The sequence below is a fragment of the Archocentrus centrarchus genome, chromosome 7 (genome assembly GCF_007364275.1).
Source record: "Archocentrus centrarchus isolate MPI-CPG fArcCen1 chromosome 7, fArcCen1, whole genome shotgun sequence".
Classification (NCBI taxonomy): Eukaryota; Metazoa; Chordata; class Actinopteri; order Cichliformes; family Cichlidae; genus Archocentrus; species Archocentrus centrarchus.
In genome coordinates, this window is record NC_044352.1 from 22558789 (window position 1) to 22582299 (window position 23511).

At 41.9% G+C, this 23511-nt stretch overlaps 2 protein-coding genes across 6 annotated transcripts in view; both read left to right on the top strand.

Moving 5' to 3' along the window:
- The window catches only part of kif1b (kinesin family member 1B), a 58678-nt gene extending 47697 nt beyond the window's left edge, over positions 1-10981 (top strand). For 4 of the 5 annotated variants that reach the window (XM_030733232.1, XM_030733236.1, XM_030733233.1 and 1 more), the window contains 18 exons: positions 675-765; positions 873-991; positions 1145-1200; positions 2385-2493; positions 2712-2778; positions 3001-3085; positions 3569-3674; positions 6401-6515; positions 6615-6748; positions 6886-6947; positions 7039-7184; positions 7407-7667; positions 7758-7829; positions 7915-8036; positions 8130-8282; positions 8511-8703; positions 9315-9433; positions 9520-10981. In XM_030733232.1, coding sequence (XP_030589092.1) covers positions 675-765; positions 873-991; positions 1145-1200; positions 2385-2493; positions 2712-2778; positions 3001-3085; positions 3569-3674; positions 6401-6515; positions 6615-6748; positions 6886-6947; positions 7039-7184; positions 7407-7667; positions 7758-7829; positions 7915-8036; positions 8130-8282; positions 8511-8703; positions 9315-9433; positions 9520-9562 — 2053 coding nt within the window. In that variant the 3' untranslated portion in view covers positions 9563-10981. Of the gene's footprint in view, positions 1-674; positions 766-872; positions 992-1144; positions 1201-1475; positions 1677-2384; positions 2494-2711; positions 2779-3000; positions 3086-3568; positions 3675-4152; positions 4180-6400; positions 6516-6614; positions 6749-6885; positions 6948-7038; positions 7185-7406; positions 7668-7757; positions 7830-7914; positions 8037-8129; positions 8283-8510; positions 8704-9314; positions 9434-9519 lie in introns of all 5 variants that reach the window. The other variant, XM_030733231.1, reaches the window with a different exon arrangement.
- Positions 10982-16637: 5656 nt separating this feature from the next.
- pgd (phosphogluconate dehydrogenase) lies at positions 16638-22345 on the top strand. The gene is made up of 13 exons (XM_030733237.1): positions 16638-16779; positions 17160-17235; positions 17329-17508; positions 17597-17662; positions 17744-17862; positions 17950-18019; positions 18121-18255; positions 18350-18539; positions 19556-19686; positions 19990-20123; positions 20648-20747; positions 21534-21656; positions 21833-22345. Exons 1-13 carry the CDS (start codon positions 16772-16774, stop codon positions 21950-21952), a joined length of 1452 nt encoding a protein of 483 aa, XP_030589097.1. The 5' UTR covers positions 16638-16771; the 3' UTR covers positions 21953-22345.
- Positions 22346-23511: the final 1166 nt, after the last annotated feature.

The following is a 23511-nucleotide window of genomic DNA, read 5'->3' on the forward strand; positions in this document are numbered from 1 at the left end:
AATTGAAGTAGAAGTTAAGCGATGATGTTTCTAAACAAGAAAAGGAAGAAACTGAGTTTCTGGGTTCATCCAACTCTCACGAGAAAGCAGCAGAAGAGAGAATTTCATGGTTTCGTACATAATTCAGGATGTCAGTGAGGCAGTCTGAACTGTTGTTGGGACCACGTCCGAGGCCGCAAAGAAATAATTTCAGGGAATCGATTGACCCGCAGCGTGTAGCTGTGTCTGAATTAAAATGGTATTATTTTACTGTTTCCATACCATTGTATACCTGTGCACATTTTGAGCTATGAATGCACTTGTTGCCAAATGCATCGATCCGGTTGGTCAGGTCTGTTCGTTCACAAGCTGAAAAAAGCTGGAAAAACCGAACTTGATCTGAAAAAATAAATGCAGCAAATTCATCCTGTGAAATCACGTTAAGAACAGGTGAGTCCAAAAAATATTTTGTAACACACGAAACATTTGCACGAATTTTGTGTGTCTGGTGCATAAAGGCCTTTAGAGGAAAATGCGTTGGTTTAAAAGTAATTTGATTCAAGTTCAGCAATCTAGCTTCATCGTTAAATATAATGCACAGAGAAGAAGGAAGGAAGGTGACGTTCAGCTGTCGCTTGTTATCTTCTATAAGAGGAATGTGACCTGCTGACACTCGTTTATGTTTCTCCCCTTAGTTTCCTGCACCGTCATGATGAGGCTTTCTCCACTGAGCCTCTGAAGAACACAGGCAAAGGAGCTCCGCTGGGCTTTTACCACGTCCAGAATGTGAGTCCACACACACACACACACACACCTGGACACACACACTAACTGTGCTTCAGCAATTTTACTTTAACTGAGTTTGACGATTCTTTTTTTCATTGTTGGAGCAGATTTCTGTCGAAGTTACAGAGTCTTTTGTTGAGTACATCAAGAGCAAACCCATCGTGTTTGAAGTGTTCGGGCACTACCAGCAGCACCCGCTGCATCTCCACGGCCAGGACGTGATCAGGTTGGGGTTTAAAGAGCAGATTTAGTCATGCAGTGATAATTCATATTTCATATAGCAGATGTTGTTAGAAATGTAAATAATTGTATTCTGATCATGTTGGCTAGTTTTCTATTGTGTATATATATATATAATGTATTTGTATTATTTCAACAGTCCTCCAACACCGTCAAGGAAATACTACCCTATTCCCATGCCTCTGTCTAAACCAGGTGAGGATTTCTGTCATTACACCACAAACTGTAACAACAGTATGTTCTTCACCATCATTTCACAATAATTTTATGTTCTCTGTCATTGCATAAGCATGCCTCACGTGTCCTTCCACTTTTTTCCTTGTCATTTCTCGCCTCCTTTGGATTTTTTTGTCTCTCATTCAATCGTTCCCCTACAATTTATATAATCCTCTTACCCAACTCTATCCTCCTTCCTCTTCTTTTTTTTCCCCCCAATCTCTCTCACCATTCATACAATATTGCACACACAGACCATACCCGTAAGATAGAGTTGATCCGCTACCTCGTGAGCGGCTATGTGAACGGTAAAGTGCTGGACACGCTGTCCGAGCACGCCAACTCCCTGGCTTCCTCTGCCCTGGCCAGTCTGGAGGACGAGGCTGACCAGCTCTCTCACTTCCCCTTCCTCCCAGCGGCCAGTGACCCTGTGCTAACTGTCCCCAAGCACCATGGTTGGTACAGTGGACTCTGTTGTAGCTAATGAGACAGGCATTTGATGCATCTGTGCTGTAGTGATTAGAGTAGTGCTTCGCTCTTGTAGTGCTCTGTGATTGCAGGCAGTAGCACAGTAAAGCTCTGCTGTTGCTGTGAGTGCTGCACCTGCTGCAGGTGCAGTTAGCTCAGTCCATTCGTCCCCTGTCGCTTAGAAAGTGGTTTGAGCAGACACCTTCAGGTAAATCTGCTGCATTTGCATCCAGATAATAAAAAGGAGAATTCATCATAATCATAGAGGATCACTGACATAGCATTCACTGCATATATGGAGTAAATGCAGCAGTTTTCAATGGTCTTTTCGATCATATTGAGCACAGATGAATGTAACTGTGAGCTTCAGAGATTAGCCTGTTTCAACAGGACCTTAATCCTGATGTGTGGGACAGCAGGGTGCTGCCACTGATGGTGTAATCTGTGATTTAGCTCCTCCTAACATTTCAGTATGTTTCTAGTATCTGTCTTCTGTGTTAACTGGCCCTTTAAAAATATTTCATATAGCTCTGTGGCTCGGTATACAGGGTCAGCAGTGTTTTCTTGTCACATATCCATCCTCCATTTAGTCACCCAAAGTGTGCAGTGAATATCCCTCACTTTTATTCATCGGCTCTTAAATTCATACAAATTCCAGCTTGATAACATTGAGCTTCTATGCATCTGTGTGCCAGTTCCAGCCACCAAGTTGAACACCATCACGAAGTCCAACCTGGGTCAGTGTGTCAGCAAGTATGACCTGCTGGTCTGGTTTGAGATCAGTGAGCTGGAGCCCACTGGAGAGTGAGTGTCTAGATTCTTATATTTATACACACAAGCTTTAGAGAAACCATAAAAATGAAAAGAAAGTTAGTATGTTGTAGGCAGTATTACTCAGTAGTGCACACATTTAAACAGGGTTGTATTGAGAAGGTCTGTTAGGTACAGCCAAGACTAATTTTTCTGGAAATCTTGATAAAGAATATAAGTTGGGATGTTGTATGACCTCCCTCCATGCACAGGTACATCCCAGCCATCGTGGATCACAGTGGAGGACTGCCCTGCCACGGTACCTACCTGCTGCACCAGGTACAGCATGATCTGCATGTTTTGTTATTACTCACACAATGGTTGCTCCTTCTGTTCACTCCCTTTCCTTTATAAACAGATTGACATAAGATATTTTCCAGAGTTGAATATATTCTTTTGAAACTAGTAAACAATCTGCTCTTTCTAAGAGACTTTTGGAAGCGTAATGTTGCGCTGGCTGTGTTCACTGTGATCCTGAGCCTCCTGTCATGTTTGCTGCAGGGAATCCAGCGGAGGATCACAGTGACCCTCATCCATGAGAAAGGCAGCGAGCTCCACTGGAAGGATGTTCGTGAGCTGGTTGTAGGTGAGCAGTCTACCTTCAGGGATTAATAGCACTGCCGCGCTGTAGAAAACAAAACACAAAATCACTGTTTCATAGTGTGTTTGTGCTTTTGGTAGAGGAAGATGGGATTAATCCTCTCTTATTCACAGCACCATTGATGGGATTTGACTGTGAGAGCACACTGAAAACACACCACTCAGTTTTCTCTGAGATATTTCCAGTCTGGAGAGATGGATCTGTTTGGTTTTAGGCTGCTTCTGACTTTAAGCAGTTTATGCTGCAGCTGTAGCTGATGGACCAAATAATTACATTTCACATTTTAGACATTCAGCTGCTGCCTCTGAACCCAACGAGGCTCTCGAGGGAAGATGATTGTGTTGGCACTGGACACTGTGATAAGACGGACGTTAGTGGACAAACTGCCTGCCGGCTGAGTTTACTTCTGTTCCAACACAAGAAGCTCTTATAATTGTGCTCATGTGTTGTGCGGCTCTGTCTCACCAGGTCGTATCAGGAACAAGGCTGAAGTGGACGATAGCGCAGCAGATGCTGTCCTGTCCCTTAACATCATTTCTGCCAAGAACATCAAGTCATCCCACAACAGCAACAGGTAGGTGAAATTCCCACGCTGAGTTAGCTTGACTGTGATCAAAAACACACAATAGTCACAGCATTTGAGGTATAAACTGTGTCCATTCATGGATCTTTGGGGGGGCGGGGGGGTTTGCCATTTTGCTTGAATTATTTTCTTTTATTATAATGAAACACTTTTTTCAAAAACAGCCACCGTGCACATATTTAATTTTGTCATGATTGAGTTCCTGTCATGTAAAAAAAAAATCTTTTAAATCCATTTTTGATGCTTTATAGAACCGTTATCAGCTAACATCTGTGCATGTATCCTTGTCTTTATGTTCTCTGAAGCTACATCGGAGTCATTGCATGACCTTTTCCATTTTCTCTGCTGTTACTTTGCTTCATAGTCTCTTTTGCCTGACTCTCTGTGCTTCTCTCTTTTTTTTTCTTTTTTTTTTTTCCTGTGCGTTCTCTCTTCCTCCTGCTGCGGCTGGACTCATGATTGTGCTCAGGCTTTCTATTGATAAGGATATTGATAGGTACCAATGACCAGAGAACATAAGGCTCCTTCACTGAAAGACCTTTATGCTTCTCTTTAGTCCTATAGATTCATAGAAATAAGCTCTCCACCGTTTGTGTGCTTGTGTGTTGCATAAGATTTGTCTTTATTTCTGTCTATATTAAATCCTCCTAAACTCCAAACTAGTAAAGGCAATCTTTGAGGCAACCCCTTTTTTGTTTTTGTTTGTGATTGTGTGACACCGATTTGAACCACAGTGCTATGTTTATCCTCTGTAACACTCAGACGTTTCCAGATCAATGTTTTCCTTCTCAGTTGTTTTTCACTGTATGAGTCTTACCTCAGTAACACTGGAGGCCAGTGAAGCACCAGCAGAGCGCTGTCTGTGGGCGACAGTGCCCCCTGGTGTTAACAGCAGGAACGGCGTAACCTTGTATAGTGGTAGTTTTTACATTGCTGCTGTAAGGCATTAATTTGTATCCATATGCACTCTATGTTCTAAACATATACAGTTATGTGAAAAACAAGGTGCAGCCTCTTTCAGTTCTAAAGTTTTATGTATGAGGACATAAAAAAAAAATCATCTGGTCCTTATCAGCTCTTAAAATTGGGTAAATACAACCTCAGATAAACAACACATAACATAATATACTATGTAATTATTTATTCAACAAACAGTAAGCCAGACTTCAGAAGCAGCATGTGAAAACCTAAGTACACCCTTACTATTTACCTAAGGAGTTAAGAGAGTAAGTAGCAGCCAGGTGCTGGTAATCAAATGTACTTGATCACTATTATCAGTTTGCTGGTCTGGAACATTCATGTGGGTGTTAACACAGTGCCACAGAGGAAATAAGCAATTGTTGCCACCCATCAGTTTGGGAAAGACTATAAGCCCATTTCCAAAGAAGTCCATTATTCTACAGTGAGGAAGATTATTCACAAGTGGAAAATATTCGAGGCAGATGCCAGTCTTCACAGGAGTAGACATCCCTGCAAATTCACCCCAAGGTCAGACCGTGCAGTGCCAAAGAGAAAATGTGAAGAAAAAAAAACTGCAGACCTCAATTATCATGTTAAATGTTCACAATTAGAAGAAGACTGAACAAGTATGGCTTGTTTGGAAGGGTTGCCAGGAGAAAGCCTCTTCTCCCTAAAAAGAGCATGGCAACTTGGCTTAGGTTTGCAAAGTTGAAAACCTAAGCCATAATGTACAGCACCACATCTGGAGAAAACCAAACACAGCATATCAGCACAAACACCTCATACCAGCCATCAGCACAGTGGTGGAGGGGTGGAGGGGACCTTGCTGTCATTGAGTCGACCATGAACTCCTCTATATACCAAAGTATACAGAGGAGTCAAATGTGAGGCCGTCTGTCCTACTTGTCCCAAGTTGGACAAATTAGATCATGTAACAGGTCAGTGATGCGAAGCACAGCAACAAATCTACAACAGAATGGCTGAGAAAGAAAATAAATTAAGGTGCTGCAGTGGCCCAGAGTTCAGACCTCAACCTGATTGATATGCTGTGGCGGGACCTTAACAGAGCTGTGCATCAACAGCTGCCTGCAAACCTCAATGAACTGAAGTAATGTTGTAAAGACAAGTGGGCCAGAATTCCTCCACAATGATGTGAAAGACTGACCACGTCATACAGAAAACAATTCCCTCGAGTTATTGCTTCTAAAGTTTGTTCTACAAGCTACTGAATCACGGGATCTACTTAGTTATAATATTATTGTTTCTGCGCTTTGGCTTGGTTTTTGTTAAATAAATAATGACAGTGTAATACGTCATGTGTTATTGTTCATCTGAGGTTGTATTTAATAATTTTAGAATCTGGACCAGATGATGTTTATTACACCCTTATACACAAAACCTTAGAATTGAACGAGGGTTTATTTTCTTTTTTCACATGATTGTAAATTAATTTCCTTTTTATCACCATCCTGGATTGTGTCAGCTGACACTAACACTCCGACCATCTGTTAAGGTCTCACCTCAGAGTGATTCCTCACAGCTTGTCATGACTAAGGATAAATGTGAGCACCACCTCAGTCACTGTGTTCACTTCCTGTTATATCAGGGTTGTGCTCGCGTCACTTTTTTTTTTTTTTTAAACAATATGACACACTGCTGTAGCCGCAAAGACCCTCAAATGTTAGCACCAAGTAGGACTTCATAAACGATAATGCTGTCAAATTAACTTTCTCTGTATCCGTCTTGGATTTTTTCAGGACTTTCTATCGCTTTGAGGCAGTGTGGGACAGCTCGCTGCACAACTCCCTCCTGCTCAATCGAGTCACTCCCTATGGAGAGAAGATCTACATGACCCTGTCTGCATATCTGGAGGTCAGCCACTGCTCCGCTGTGTTGTACCTACATTCAGTTGGTTTTCAAGTCTCTTGACGTCGTCGTGGCTAACACACATCCTGTATCTCCTCTCTACAGCTGGACCATTGCATCCAGCCTGCCATTATCACCAAAGACATCTGCATGGTCTTTTACTCGCGAGACGCCAAGATCTCCCCACCCCGTTCTCTCAGGAACCTCTTCGGGAGTGGATACTCCAAAACTCCTGACTGGTAAATCTTCAGCCTTCTTTACTGCGGCCTTTTCTGTTTCACAATTAAAGATATCTGCACCATATTTTAATGCATCAACAGGATTGCTGCCGTGTCACCGAGTTTCCTTGTACACAATTTCTTCTGCTTCGTTACAGCAACCGAGTCACGGGGATCTACGAGCTGAGTTTGTGTAAGATGTCTGACACCGGAAGCCCAGGTGAGCAGCCTGGAAAAATGTTTAAAACACCTGTTTTATCATAAAACTTCTGAGAGCCTCATCCTAATGAGGGTGCTCGTGTCCTGAGCAGGGATGCAGAGGAGAAGGAGAAAGGTCCTGGACACGTCGGTGGCTTATGTGCGTGGAGAGGAGAACCTGGCTGGCTGGAGGCCCAGAGGAGACAGCCTCATCCTGGAGCACCAATGGGAGCTAGAGAAAATGGAGCAGCTGCAGGAGGTGGGACCTTTATTTATTTATTTTTTTTTAAACTTATTATACAATTTAATAATTATTATAGTTTTTTACCTTTTTTGACCTTCCAAACCTTTTCATAATTTGTTACTCTTGTTTTTTCTCCTTGTTTAATGTCTAAAAAAGAAACTTTATGAAGTTTTCGATTTTTTTCCTCATAGACTACAAACTTCACATGACTAACCCTTCCCCCTGTTGTTCATCCAGGTGGAAAAGACCCGTCACCTTCTCGCGCTGAGGGAGAAGCTGGGAGAGGCGGCTCCAGTTGGAACAGCTCCCACCACCAAGTCCCTGAGCGAGTCGCTGTCCCCCAGCATGAGCTCCGGCACTCTGTCCACCTCTACCTCTATCTCCTCGCAGATCTCCAACACCACCTTTGAAAGCGCCATCACGCCGAGCGAGAGCAGCGGCTACGATTCCACCGACATCGAGAGCCTGGTGGATCGTGAGAAGGAGCTGGCCACCAAGGTGAGAGAAACTTTGGGTTAGTACGCGTTCTCGCTGCTGCCCCTCCTCTGCTGTGAGCTGATCAGTCTTGTTGTTGTTATTGTGTTGTAGTGCCTGCGCCTTCTGACACACACCTTCAATAGTGAATACAACCAGCTTGTCAACAGTATCAGTGACTGCAAGGTGAGAAATTATACCAAAAAAATGACCTTTGTGTGACATCAGGAAGTGATTAGAACTTCTAGCTCACTCTATTGTTTCACTCCAGCTCTCTGACATCTCACCAATCGGACGTGATCCGTCAGTGACAAGCTTCAGCAGTGCCACCCTCACCCCCTCCTCTACCTGCCCCTCTCTGTCGGACTCCCGCTGTGGCTCCATGGACCAGAAGTAAAACTTTTTTTCTGAGCATCGACCTCTATCTCTAAAAGGTTGTCGACACATTATCTCTTTGATTCTAACTTGATGTAATTTGTGTCAAAGGACCCCAGAAAACAGCTCTCGTGCCTCCAGTCCCTCCTGCTCAGACTATGAAAACTTCCCAATGGTTCCCACTCTGGAGACCTCTTACCTAGCACGGGCTGGAAAGAATGAGTTCCTCAACTTGGTGCCTGATATTGAAGAAATGCGGCCAGGGTGAGTAATGCCATGTTAGTCCAAACATTGTCGCGATGGCACGTGTCTCACAGACCAACTTTGCATAAATAGTCTTGTTCTCTGATTCAAGCAGAAATTATGTGAATTGATTGAAATTTCTGAACCTGAGTGATTTCAGCTGGAAGTAAACCAAATCTGCTTCTTCCTCAGAAAATCAAGCAAAAAAAAAAAAAGATCTGTTATTGTTGTTTTGTGTGTTTGTCTCAGATCTGTTGTGTCCAAGAAGGGTTTCCTAAGCTTCATGGAGCCTCGCTCTAACTCATGGGTGAAGCACTTTGTGGTTGTTCGCCGGCCCTACGTCTTCATCTACAACAGTGACAAGGACCCAGTGGAGCGAGGCGTCCTCAACCTCTCCACGGCACAGGTGGAATACAGCGAAGACCAGCAGGCCATGCTCAAGGTAGGGCTTCAGGTTGGTTGGAGAAAACGCTGCATCAGGTTAATCGGCGCAGACACGAGACCCGGGGGTGGGGGCTAATAGCCGCGCACGCTAGAAAATTGTGGTGATTGTGAACAGTTCCGATAGTTCTGCTACTGCCGGCTAGAACCCTGTATATAGACTGGAATTTATATAGTGCTTTTCTACTCTTGCTGTGCTTTTATTCTGTGCCCTTTAACAATGACACTCACATCAGACACTAAATGGCAAATCCCACTAACCAAAAGAAGCTGCAGGTAGTTCTTGTTATAGATCAGCTGACGGGGACACCGTCAGTGTTTATATCCTTTCTCGCTGCCTCAAGCACAAGCGCAGGTAGATGCAGTTCAGTAGAAAATGGATTGTTTGTGGTAGTTTAAGCACCACGAGGATTTAGTTGTATTATACTGATGGGAAGGCAGGCATCTGTTCAACTAAGGTCTTCAACAATAAGAAAAATAAATCTTGATGGATAAGAGGCACTCTAGGAAAACTATAGAAATTAGAGTTTGGAGTGAACTGACCGATTTTAAAAGTTTTCTCGAAACCCAAAGAAAGAGCAGCAGGAATGAGGTCTGATGTTTTCTTTTCAGACTCCCAACACATTTGCAGTGTGCACAAAACACCGAGGCATCCTCCTGCAGGCCAACAACGAGAAAGACATGAACGACTGGCTGTACGCTTTTAATCCTCTGCTAGCAGGAACGATAAGGTACGCACACACTCACGCTTCACGTGACGCTTCTGCACCCTTCAAAAACATTCCCTTCTCATCGCGACGTAAAACTGTCCCCGCAGATCTAAGCTGGCGAGGCGGCGCAGCGGCCTGATGAAGAACTGAGCGGGCGGAGCGGAAACCACCGCTTCCATCCTTTCTCAAAAGCCTTTGAAAATACCAAGTGTTAACACTTATTAATCATTGTGATTCTTGACGGTTTTCTCTTGTAAGTAGACTTGTGGCTTAAGTCTCTTTTCATGCGACTAAAACTTTTAAGTTCCAGAGAACTTTTGCCTCCCCACTTCCTTCCAGCAACCCCGCTGCCAACTTAGCTGTCCTCCTCTCTATTCCTCCTCCCTCCTTCCACCCCCTCAGCTTTTTGTGTTTTCGTTTTTCTGACAATGTTTGGGTCTAATTCTGTTTCCGCTTTGTCGTCATTCCCAAACTCCCTAACTAAGTAGCATGTTGTAGTAGTCTACTTGTGTGTGCACGACTCTTCAGAAACTTTCTGTTTGCCAATCATCTGTACAAAAAAAAAGTCTGAGTGTTATTTGTCTCCAGAAATGAGTTTTATTCTTTTTTTTTTTTAATTATTATTATTATTAACATGCTTGCATGATACCTGCAGCAGTCCTCAGGAGAAGACCAGGCTTACTCAGTTTAAGAAAAAACAAATTGAACCATATCAGCCAACTTGCAGTTGAAACCATGAAGGAAAAATCTAAGGATCTCTCCAAGTGAGTTAGTTTATGCTCTGCTACCTAAACTATTGCTGCTAATAGAATTATAGGGTTTTTTCTTCTTAAGATGAGATTTGCATCAGGCTGAACGGTCTCTAAAACAAAAACTTAAAATGGGAAGAAATTTGACTCGAGGGCAGTGCCGGTTTTCCACCGTCATCCACATGATGCTTAGATCCTCCTCAATCTGTGTGCATACACCGACTCCAACCCCCCGATAGTGTCACTTAGTGAGTAAAACGCTCATGTATTTGTGTTAACATCCAAGCTGCACACTAACTAGAGAAAAACAAGCAAAAACATACGAGGATCCTTTCATATCTCAGCAGTAAAAACGCAACAACCGATTCCTCCTGCAGGAATCGGTCCGTGCCGCTGTCCTTTTGCTGTTTCATCCCAAGGGAAAAAAAAAAAACAGGGTTACAAGGAGATGAGGAGGAGGACTAGGGGAATGAAAACAGACTAGAGGGAGATATTCATTTGTACATACAGTCTGTTCTGGGATCAGGGCGGTAGTTAACCCTCATTTAAGACATTCCTCTTCGCTCTTCGGGCTTACGCTGACTCGCTGAGCCTCAGATGGCCTCGACGTTCACTGTTATTTCATGTTAACTTTACACTCTTGTGACGACAGAGACAAAAACAGAACACAGTGAAATGGGTAGGAGGACGTGAAGAAAAAGAATGACGGTGCAATGTTTTTGCTTTGACGCCAGTAGTTAGCCAGCAAAGCTGCTTTCACATCGCCTGCAGGACAGATTACGATACGGTCCCGTGACCCCCCCCCCCCCCCCCCCCCCCCCCCCCCCCCCCACTGTCACACCGGTGTCGGCTGAAGTCTCTGAAGTGAAGTACCACAGGGAACCATGTGTTCATTTTTCTATTTGCATTCTTGAATCAAAACATCATCTAACTCATTGTGTTACTATATATTTTTTAACATTGTTGATTTATTTATTTTGTCCCCCCCTCTCTTATGCTTTTAATCATTCCACAATGAAGGTTTCTATGAAATGTAACAGAGGGCATTTATTTCTTAATTTTTAGCCAAAATTTTGTGGTGTTTAACCTTATTTTTGCACATTAACACATATCTATAGCAAGACAAAGGCAGATCTGCATACGTCGAGTCCAGGATTATATTTGAGCATCAGGAACAAGCGATAAGAGCACACATCAGGACTACACTGGATAGCTGTTTCTCAAAAGGTTTACTAGAAAGAAAGAAGTGATATTAAAGGGACTACATATTAAAAGGTTTTATTTCTGATACTACCCCATGAAAATATTTGCTCTGTGTGCTGCACTAAAGCTGCTACATTTGGCTCTGGATTCATTTTTTTTTTTGGTGCCTCTGCTTCTCGAGATGTGTTAATACAGACAGGCATTAAAAAAAAAAAAAAACTCTGGCCAGCCAACCAGCAGTGTGCCTGCCGTATCATATGAAGTGTAGGAGCAGAGGTACCAATTGTTTGTTACAAGTTTTAGCATAAATTATTGGTGACATATCTTCACCGTTTCCTAGTGTAAAGGCTAAAAAGCTCAGAGGTGACCTCAGGTTAGCCAACCTGATGGTCAGCGGAACAAAAACGTGCTGGATCGTCGACCTCGGAGCAAATATTTTCTGTCGAGCAGCACATCATAGATGCACCTATGCACAGAACCAATCTCAAAGTGCAATGTACCTCATATACATACTGATAGGAAGCGCTGCCAGAGCAAACATTTTCACTTCATTTGCAGAGGTGTTTTATTTTGGATTGTGTATTTATTGTTTGCAATGTATATATTAGTTTGCAGCTCTTTGCACATATTAATAAAAGGTTCAACTAACTGATCAAATAAAGTCTGTGCGGTTTAGTTGTTCCACTCATATTAAACCAAATGATGGTGTGGCCGCCTGTTCTAGTGTGAACTGGGGGAGGGTTGAATGTAAGAGAGAGAAAAAAAAAAAATGGAAAAAGAGACCTAAAATGTAACCCCCCGCACCTCGTCTGAGGAGGTGAGTTACATTAGTGCTTCCTCTTTATTAGAAAGTGGTTTGAGTGAATTAGAAGTCTGCTTTTTGTTTTGGAGAATATTTACTCACTGCTCATGCTAGGCGTCCATCTGAGTTCTATCAAAATAAAGGTGTATTTAACTCGTTTTTATTTTTTCTAATATCAGGGATGTAATACAAAGTAGCTTTTGACACCTAAAACGACATTACGCTTATTGTTTGTGTCTTTCTTCACACCGACTTTTTTTTTTTTTCCGTTGATGCCTTTCAAACAAAACTTAGCCATGAAATTTTCCACCTTCCCCTCTGACAGTTAATATCAGTTGACCGCGCTCCCTTTCGGATTTGTTCACCAAAAGAAAAGGAAAACGACAAAAAGACATTAACGCTGTACATTATTTGTCAGAACCGGTTTCATTTTCATACTTATTTTGTAAATATCTGTGTTGTATGGAGCTTGAACTAAAATGTAAATATGTTTACTGTATTTGTAATAATTATAATCCATTCGCTGTATAGCATAGATGTGTCATGCAGATATCCTAATTCTGTGTATGGTAATCTTGCACCATTGAACTGTTTAGTGAATGAGGCAACAATAAAAGTGCAAAATGTGCATTAGCAGAACAAGTCGTGCCTGTTTGTCCTCTCCTTTATGTGAGCTTCTGAAAACATTCCTGCTGTGATTTGATATGTGCGGTTAGTCCCGGGAGACCATCCTTTCCTGTGCCGCTTCATGCGTGACGAGATCTTCTGATGTTTGGTTCAGAGTCATCTTCCTGTGATCTGCCACAGATTTTTAAAAGAGATGCATAATTCAACTCTAGTTTATTTAGATGGTCCCAAATCACAACAGTCACCTCAAGATGCTTTATACTGTAAGAGAAGGACCACAGAGATCAGACAAAACACAGACTCGAGAAGAGAGACAAGGCAGCAGTGGTGTGTAAACACGTGGAGAGACAAAAGAGGAGAGCTGAGAAGAAAATTCCCAGTGCATCCACACAGAGTCCTGCAGCAGTCTGAGCATATAGCAGTATAAATAAAGGATGGTTCAGGGTCACCTAAATATAAACTTAAGGAAAGTTTTGAGTTTAGTCTTAAGAATAGAGAGGGTGTCTGTCTCCCGAATCCAAACTGCGAGCTGGTTCCACAGAAGAGGGTCCTGAAAGCTGAAGCCTCTGCCTCCCATTCTACTTTTAAATACCCCAGGAACCACAAGTAAGCCTGCAGCCTGGGAGTGAAGTGCTCTGTTGGGGTGATATGATGTCTGCCAGCGTGGGAGAAATATGCTCTCTTTCTTGCCTCTGTTTGTATTCTAGCTGCAGTGTTTGGAGTTAACTACAGGCTTTTCAAGGAACCTTTATAACAACCTGATAATGAATTACAGCCTAGATGTAATAAATGCATGAACTAGATTTTCAGTATCACAGCAGAATGATTCTAATTTTAGCTACATATTTGTTTAATGTGCACACTGAAGGACACATCCTGGTCAAAACAGATTCCTCGCAGTGTTACTGGAGGCTAAGGTAATGCCATCCAGAGTGAAATTTTTTTCTATAAAGATTAAAAACTTTATTTGTAAAGAAATTAATTAAGTTATTAATAGATACATTTAAAGGAATACTTGGCTCAACAGAGCTGTGACTCTTTGGCAGCCTGGCTGCAGTGCTGAAAAGAAACCTGGGGTTGTTCTCATTGTCCTCGATCAGCTTTAAAGCAGGGGTATTCAATTAAAGTTTAAGGGAGTCCAGTCAGAGAAAATGTCCTCAAACAAAGGTCGAGAGTATGATAAAGTTTCACATGCATTATAATTCAATGCAATTTATTTAGAAGTAGTCTGTGTAAAGTCAGGAACTGCCAATAAAAACGAGGCATCCAACTGGCAGTGGGCGTAAAAGACGAAACTAACATAATCAAAATCAACAAAGTTGAAACAGTTTGTTTAGATTAACTAGTCAACACAAGTTTGTCTTTATATTAAGACTTGAGGAGGAAAATCCATCTTTGAAACAGGTTTTGGTTCAGCAGACGTGTGGTGTGTTTGAACAGTCAGCTAGATTATTATAGGTGGCCTCTAAACAGCTTAGCATTGATAAGTGTTTCTCTAAATTATTGTAGAAATGCATTAAAGCTTCACAGTCAAGGGAATAGGAAAAAGAGGGACAAAGTTTCAGAAACTCTGCCTGCCTTGCACTGCCCTTTGCCAGACTTGTAAGTGCTACATCCTGAGTTTGACGCCAAACTAACACTAAACTGGGAACAGCTCTGAAGTAAAAGACGACCAAGTGGATGTACAGTGTCACAACCTGTCTCGTAAGGCCATGACAAAAAGGATGGACACACCATTTGCCAATTTAAAAGGGTTTATTAAACAAACTGTAAACAACAGAAATACAGGTGAGGTGTGAAAATCAGTAGCTCAGTGGTGTAGGGTGTGCATGAGTGTAGAGATGTTTGTAAGTGTTGCACATGCCGCAAACAACAAAACTTAAAGGAAAACAAAGGCAACACAAAACATGTTGGCAACAGGCTGCTGTGCAGCACCCAGAAGGAAGTTCCTGGGATTATAGCCTGGGAACACAGGGCCCAGGTGTGACGATTCCTGCCCTGCCCATCAAAGACCTGAAACACCTGAAGATCGAAAAACAGGCAGGGGTCGTCACAACAGTGACAGCAATAACCTAGCATTCAGCTCTCACCAGGCTGCACAAGCTGCTGTCTTCACAATGCTAAAAACTAAATTTCCTCTTTGAACAGGAAGTCACATGAGGACAGTTACATAGCTGTCCTCGTGTGGAGACAGTAGGTTGATTTTACAGCATAAAGTCAAATTGTTTAACAAAATATGAACATTTTATTGGGGAGAATTAAGTATAAGGTGCAGAAAAATCAAAATGTCCCCATATGAGAGCGTAGAAACTCAGGAGGCTAATATAACTTCTAAAGTCATAATCTATACATGTATGTGTGTGTTTTAAGGACTTACACAAATACAACAGTGGGAAGGAAAGACTCCGGCAGTTTTAAGTAAAGTTTTAAGCCTAATTTTAAAAGTAGAGAGGGTGTCTGTCTCCTGAATCCAAACTGGGAGCTGGTTCCAAATCAGAGAGGCCTGAAAGCTGAAGGCTCTGCCTCCCATTCTACTTTTAGAAAAATGAAGATCCACAACTAAACCTGCAATCTGCGAGCTAAGCGCTCTGTTAGGATAGTATGGTACTACAAGGTCTTTAAGCAGATGGTTTTGTTCAAGATAAGATGTTCCTTTATATTTAAGCAGATGGTTTATGAGATATGGTTTATTCCTTTATATTCATTTTTTATTCCCCCCAGGGGAAAATTCAGGTGTCACAGCAGCTCAAGTATGTGGAAACATGCAGGATAAATAGATTAAGAGGGAAAAAAGAGAGAGATGTAATTGTATGTATATATAAAAAACTAAAACATCATAAACAAGTGTTCTCAAAGAATATGTACAAACTGCATCCAGTAGTAGTGGATGTATATGTAATAAACAGATGTACAAAGTAATGAGTGGATAAAAATTGATAAAAAGGGATAAAAGTGACAAAAGAATAAGCAAAAGCAAAAAATAAATAAATAAAATATTCAGAATAGTGCAATTGAGCAGCAGAATATCACCCAGAAATCTAATTATAAAGCTTTAACTGCTGCACAAGCCTTACATATCTCTTTCCTGTGCCAGAATGTGTGAAATATAACTTTAGAGAGAAAATCGATGTCTGCACTGTCAATATCCTGACTATAACTGTCTGTAAGGTTGCATGGAGCTAGTTAGCAATAAGAAAAATGACCGCTTTTGGACTGAAATTATTACTCACTTATTCTGGTGTTGTTTAATCTCAATAATTATGTAGGCCTTCTTCTAGAAAACGTGCAGGGCTAACAATCATTATGATGCTGAAATCATCATTAAATTTAGATTTTGTGGTAACAGAGACATGGCTTAAAAAGGTTAAAAATATGTACAGCTTCTCCATCTAATGTGATTAAAAGAAGAAATGCAGAATGCACTTGTTCAGATATTCACCAAAGAAAGAGAAAAATGGATTAATGGACTGGGCTGCTGTCTGCATAACTATAAAATATATATTCAGTCTTCGGAAGCAAGCACAGCTCTGAGGTCTCAACGGATTTGACCGTTGCCAATAAAATTAGCAGCGACGGCAAAATCAGCTTAAAATTAAAATGTGTATTTAAATTTACTAGTCAACGCAAGTTTAACTTTATATCAAGACTTCAGGAGGAAAAAATCCATGCTCCAAACAGGTTTTAGTTCAAGTAGACATGTGACGCGTCATGAGTGACCTCCGGAGAAGCCAACGGGAGAAGGGATATCTCTGCTCAGAATTCTGGACCAATCAAAGACCGCGGTCGACGTGGCTTGTTTGCTGGAAGCTCTCCGATTGGAGGGTTCTCTACGTGGGCGTACGTAAGCGTCTCCATCAAGTTTAGAGGAGAACGAGGAAGTGAGAAAACGAGCGAAGAGGAACTCTAAAGGAAAGGACTAGCGAGCTCGACTGTCATTTTAACGCAGTTACTTTGAAGTTACTTTAACCGCAGAGCACAATGGCCGAGTAAGTCCTTCAGCTATTTTATGCCTAGAAAGCCGAGTGGAAAGGTTGTAGCTGCTAGTTGAGGTTCAGTCATTGCGCTTTGTTTTTCCTTCTTTACTCAGAGTAATCTTCTTTAGTAGTAAGTGCTAAACATGCTGTTATCTTGTTATGTGGCCTGACAGCGTTAGGGTTTATAGAAATATGTATTGTGTATGTGGTCGCTGTGGACTCTGGGAAATGAAAGGGAGCTGTGGAGTGGGGACTCTGAAGCCCATGTTTTAACTTACTTAAAAATAGAAATACACTAGATGAGCAGGTGGATACTAGATAAGCTGTTTTGATGCTAATTACCCTGAGGCCAGATGCCTATCAGATCCTCACAGCTGTGGTTGTCTCCTCAGAGCAGACATCGCACTGATTGGTTTGGCCGTCATGGGCCAAAACCTCATCATGAACATGAATGACCACGGCTTTGTGGTAAGATGATGCCTCCTTTGTTTATACTCGCTATTCTTGGGATAACCTGTTCCACTTCTATTTCACTCACTTCTGAAAATCTCTCTCCAACAGGTCTGCGCTTACAACCGGACCGTGTCCAAGGTGCATGACTTCCTGCAGAATGAGGCCAAGGGCTCCAAGGTGATTGGAGCAGAGTCCCTGGAAGACATGGTGTCCAAGCTCAAGAAGCCCAGGAGGATCATCCTGCTGGTCAAGGCTGGGCAGGCTGTGGATGACTTCATTGACAAACTGGTGAGCAGTTGGTACTGAACTGCGCTAAAGTTAGGAAACTGTATCCAATATATTTATTGGCTTTGTTGCTGCATTCATTCGTTCTCAGGTTCCTCTTCTTGAGGCTGGAGATATCATCATTGACGGTGGCAACTCTGAATATAGAGACACAACAGTAAGTCACACATAATCGTGTAGCAGAAACTCTTTATACCTAAGGATATCCTCATAGTTCTTCTGTGCTTCTGTCATACAGCGGCGGTGTAAGAGTCTAAAAGAGAAGGGCTTGCTGTTTGTTGGCAGTGGAGTAAGTGGCGGAGAGGAGGGTGCACGCTATGGACCCTCACTCATGCCAGGTGGACATAAAGAGGCCTGGTAAGTGAAAAGCTTAATTTTGTGTGTGTTAAAAAGACAATCAGTAAAAATTCATGTGTAAATCGAACCCGTTTTTGTTTGTTATAGGCCGTACATAAAAGACATCTTCCAGAGTATCGCTGCCAAAGTTGGAACAGGAGAGCCTTGTTGTGACTGGGTGAGTGGTGTATCTTCTTCTGTAAGAGCATATATGTAACTATGTCTATATGTATTTACATCGAGTCATCTTACAAATATTGTTTGCTGCTCCTTGACCAGGTTGGCGATGAGGGTGCAGGTCACTTTGTGAAAATGGTCCATAATGGCATTGAGTACGGAGATATGCAGCTGATCTGTGAGGCCTATCACCTGATGAAGGATGTTTTGGGTATGGACCACGATGAGATGGGACAGGTGTGCTTGTTGTACCTCTATGACACAATTTTTCACATTTGCCTGTTAGCATTAATTATGTAAAATCAAAAAAAGACAATATGTGGTTTTGAAGGCTTTCGACAGCTGGAACAAGACAGAGCTGGACTCCTTCCTGATTGAGATCACAGCCAACATCCTTAAATTCAGGGACTCTGATGGTACTCACCTGCTGCCCAAGATTCGTGACAGTGCTGGACAGAAAGGCACAGGAAAGTGGACGGCCATTTCGGCCCTAGAGTATGGGACGCCCGTTACACTGATTGGTAAGAGGAAGAAAGGAGGCTGCAGACAAGGAACTGCTTGGTAAAAGCTTGTGTCATGATAATGCCGCAGAAGCCACTTATCCAATCACCTTTTAATGATCAGATTTCTTGGGCTACTGTTTTTGATCTGTCAGCTGGCAAACACAGAACATGGGCTGTGAGCTTCTTTTAGGGAATGTGATCAATATATTGCTGCCTGTAAGAAGATTGAAGGCTCTTCTGATGGCCTGTGCGTCTAAGGAGACATAAGTGGGATTTGGCTTTGGTCTTTGCTGTGACTGTGTCTGTTTCATAAGCAGACCTAAACAAGAAGCAAGATTAATAAAATAAATTAAAAAGCATACAGGGTAAACAATATGGAAAATTTAATGCAGTTAATTTGTGGAACAAACCAACCAGTCGCCGATCGCTATAAATGAGATTTTTATTTTTTTTTTAATTCTTCCGTTTGCTCCTTCCTGGTGTGTGTTGTAGACCTTGTTGTTACAGAGCGGGATGGGTTCAGAATAAAAGGCTTCATTGTGTGAGAATTAAGCTAGTCAGTTGAAGCAGTACAACATGCACAGGAGGATCTCTCACTCAGTAGGGATAACATTATTCACTAGGCCAGTTTGACTTAGTCTGTTGCATCACTGAGCTGTGCAGGTTTTAGCAAGTCATGCTGACCCAACAGGTTTTTTTTTTTTTCCCTCTCCATCTATTTGCAAGAAAATGATCATTTCTAATCTGGGGGTTTGTCTACTTTAGATTTGGCATGCCTGCTTAAAAAAAACAGTATCACAAATACTGCTGAGTCATGCTGATCCCCGGGCATTAGCTAAATGCACAGTGTCACTGCGACTTGCTATCAGCTTGGAAATTCTATGTGATAATTTGTTGGGAGAGGTTTCAGGAAATCTAAGTCTAGCTGTGTTTTCATATGAGAGTTAATGTGGCGTGTGCAGCATGTGCAGTAACACTGCCGTTCACTTTCTTCTGTTTTGTCTCCCCCTCTCCCCTCCCGTTCTGTCTCTCAGGGGAGGCTGTCTTTGCCAGATGTCTGTCCTCTCTAAAGGATGAGAGAGTGGAGGCCAGCCGCAGCCTGTCAGGGCCACAGGGGGTCAAATTCAGCGGCGACAAGGCTGCCTTCCTAGAAGACATCAGGAAGGTAGAACAGACAGTATTTACTCAGCCATTTGCTCTATAAATGGGCCCGTTTAGACCAGCATATTATGGAGAGTTCAAAGTAAAAATGTTTGAGTGCTTTGGCATGACCATGACTCAACTATTCAGAAAAAATCAGTTATAATTAGTATCAGAAATGATGAAAACACATTTCACTTTATCGACCTTCAAGTTTTAGCTGCTGCTGATGACTTAATCACTTAAAAAAAAAAAAAAAACCTGTGACTAATGTGTATCTAAAACTATGTAATTTATATGAATAAACTAGTATGCTTTCTTTGTCCAGGCCCTCTATGCGTCCAAGATTATTTCCTACGCGCAGGGATTCATGCTGCTGCGACAGGCCGCTAAAGAGTTCGGCTGGTCGCTGAACTACGGTGCGATTGCCCTGATGTGGAGAGGAGGCTGTATCATCCGAAGGTGCTTTTGATCTCATGTGTCCACAAGTTTGCCTCACTTCCATGTTGTGCAAAAAAAAAAAATTTTAACACCGATGGTGAAAGATGTGGTGAGGGTGCCTGAGAGCACTTGTTGAGAAAGTGTGAAGAAAACAGAAGTTTTTTTTTTTTGTTGTTGTTGCTTGAGTAAGATTTGAGAGCAACTGAGTCTGTAAGAAAAACCTTAATGCAGTGCCATGAAGGAAGTTATAAAGTTTCTTCTTTGTTACTGCGCTGTGTTGTAATGTTGGAGTGAGAAAAGCTAGAGGAACGGTATCACTGTACTCATAAAATCAAATTGAGAGAAGAATGAGGAAATTGCGATTGTGACATTGGTTTACTTTGTGTAATCTGGCAAAGATGTTGTGTAATCCCAAATTAAACACACTTTATGCCTTGCAGTGTACAACCACCAGCCAAATAATGGGAAAGAAGTTTTCAAAGGGCACTGAACTTTGATTACAGTATGTTTGGAGAAACACTAACACTGCTTTTTCTTCTCACCAGTGTTTTCCTGGGTAAAATCAAAGAGGCATTCGACAGGGACGCTGAGCTGCAGAACCTGCTGCTGGACACTTTCTTCAGTAATGCTGTGCAAGACTGCCAGGTATGAGGAAGGAGGAAGTGGCCAAACAATAAGGTGCAATCACCACATTGACAAAGGCCCCGAAATAAGTTATTTCCTCTTTTTTATATATACAGCAAAAGAGTGAATCAACAGTACGACTTGTCTTACAATCATCAGCACTCTGAGAGGCTGATTTGTAACGGGTAGTTTTCACAGTGGTCTGGCCATTTCCCTTTACATTAACCCTATAACGCAGAACATATTAGGGACACAGTGTACTTCAAATGTCCCGCTGTTCGTGGACTTCCAGCAATAATTACCACAATAACCCTATGTTGGGTATGAAGTGCAATTTTTCAGCTTTCAGAAACTGTTTGAATTTTTCTGATAGGACAAATTACAGTAATTCAAAATGCGTTTGATCAGACATCTCAGTGGTGATACGCTCAGTGTTAACCAGCTGTTCACGGCAGGTGCCCGGTGTTATAGAGTTATGGAAAGAACAGTGTTTTTTCATTTAATTCAAACTGTGCGAAGATGATCAGAATTGAATCAGCCCCAAAGAACCCAAGTACACAGTACATGTTTTCCTCTGCCATTCCCACTTTCCAGTTTGTTTGTTTTTTCCCTGCAAGTGATGCAGTCACAGTGAGTTCCTTGTCCTGCAGAATTTGAAAGATTAGACCAACTGCAGTGAATGCCATGGCTACTAGAAACTGATGATCCTTGACATGGCCCCTAATTTATGACCAGATTCACAGTGAATTAATTTATTCTGTAAACAAACTTAATGATGCCTTTAACCTAACCTTAACCCTGCTCTAGGAGTCATGGCGCAGAGCAGTCAGCACTGGAGTCCAACATGGCATCCCCATGCCCTGTTTCACTACTGCTCTGTCCTTCTATGATGGTTACAGACATGACAAGCTGCCCGCCAACCTTCTCCAGGTAAGACCACACTGGAAACCGTCACCACAGAGCTGAGCTCCGGCTGTTGTTAGAATCTAGAGGCTTTAAGATCCTGTTGGTTAAACAGCTGTTTTAAGGATTTACAGATGTAACAGTACCGATTCCTGCATCTCTGTTTTAAAGTTAACTGGACCTGGCTTTATGTTGTGTTTTAGGCCCAGAGAGACTACTTTGGAGCCCATACATATGAGCTGCTCTCAAACCCCGGTCACTTCGTCCACACCAACTGGACAGGTCACGGTGGAAATGTCTCCTCTTCATCCTACAATGCTTAAGGATGATCTCCACATCACACAAAACAAGACCAAGGACGAGGGGATGTTATCAATGAGTGAAGATTTTAAACATTCCACCTTTCACCCATCAAAGACCCAGAATAAACTTCAGCCGACTTTGTACTCCTCACAGAGACTTGTTGCAGTTTTATTTATCAAGAAGTGGAAGCATAGGTTATGTGCACTCTAAACATTCCCCCGTTTGTTTTGATGTAGTCAGACGGGGTGTGTCGACTCCATCTGGATATTACACAGGCTGTCAGGATAATGTTCACCAGTCATGTTGGGCACAGGGTCCACAGTGTTAACACTGGATTAAGGTGAACCCTTGCACTGTCCTGTGTTAGACTAAATAAAGATTTTCAATCCCTCTATAATTAGCTTGAATGGTCCTTAACTGTCTGGATGCTGTAAACAGGATTGAAGTGAGTTTGTGTGTAATACTAAATAAGACAACACGTTACAGAAGACCCTGATATATAACTGTGATATATAGTTTAAAGGCAAAGACTCTGAGCCACGTAGCCATGCAACACTTGTTTGAATTACACGAGTCATTAGACACTGAAGATATGATTAATGAAGCTACTACCTTTTGCTTAGCAGGTGAATGTGCTAACTGCTACACCAGGATAGAAAGTGCGTAATGCCTCTGGAGCTCCAGTTATTCCAGTTGGTAAAAATAGTTTTAATCAGCAGTGACACACAGATCTGCATTAGAATAATACTTATGCTTCGAAGCAGGATTTGTGATGACTTAATAACAATGGATGTGATGTATATACAGGTTACCGCAGTGAAATGACTAATGAACCATTTCATGTGTTGTCTTTTCAGTAGTTGTCCAGCAGGTGGCCCTAAGACCCTGCTGACACATTTCTTTATATGTATATACACACACACGCAATCCTGTTAACACTGTTCACTGTTTTGGTGAACAGCAACATGAAGATATCTATCCACTGACATTGCAGGCTACCGCACAATGAATTTTGAGTTAATGATTTTTTTGAGCTGTTTTATCAGACATAATGTTAGATATGTTATTCAAGCAACATGCAGAAAAACCTACTTCATATACAGCAGGTCAGTATCAAAATTACAACAGAAGTTCAAAATTTCAATCTAAACTCAGCATCATAATTAAGCATCATGTATAAAGTATATTATATAAAATTCTTGATTAAAAACTAGAGCTTCCCTCTCTAAAAGTCTTGTCAGGAAATTCCCAGCTGCTGGGGAAAAAAAATGCTAACAAGGCCACTTTAACTCCTACAGGAGTGACGGTTGTTGTACCTGACAGGAGTGTGTCACAGCTGTTATTACACCTGCTGTTAAGCAGTAAACAAAGCCTCGCCTCAGTGCACCTGTGCTGCAGTAGCTTTGGTGATTACCATATTGATGTTAACATCAGGCTTCCATTTGGCCATCTTGGGACGCTTCAAAGAGCTCGTTTGACTCTTCGTGTCAGAGCTTTGATCCTGAAAGGGAACACAGCAGAACAAAAACAATATAATCACTGTCATTTAAATGCTTAACTACATATATACACTTCAAGT

What these genes read in the sequence shown, in the direction of transcription:
- pgd (XM_030733237.1), top strand. An exon ending in GGTGGACATAAAGAGGCCTG is followed by an intron (nt 17,863 to 17,949) that starts GTAAGTGAAAAG and finishes TGTTTGTTATAG; the next exon opens with GCCGTACATAAAAGACATCT. An exon ending in ATGCTGTGCAAGACTGCCAG is followed by an intron (nt 20,748 to 21,533) that starts GTATGAGGAAGG and finishes ACCCTGCTCTAG; the next exon opens with GAGTCATGGCGCAGAGCAGT.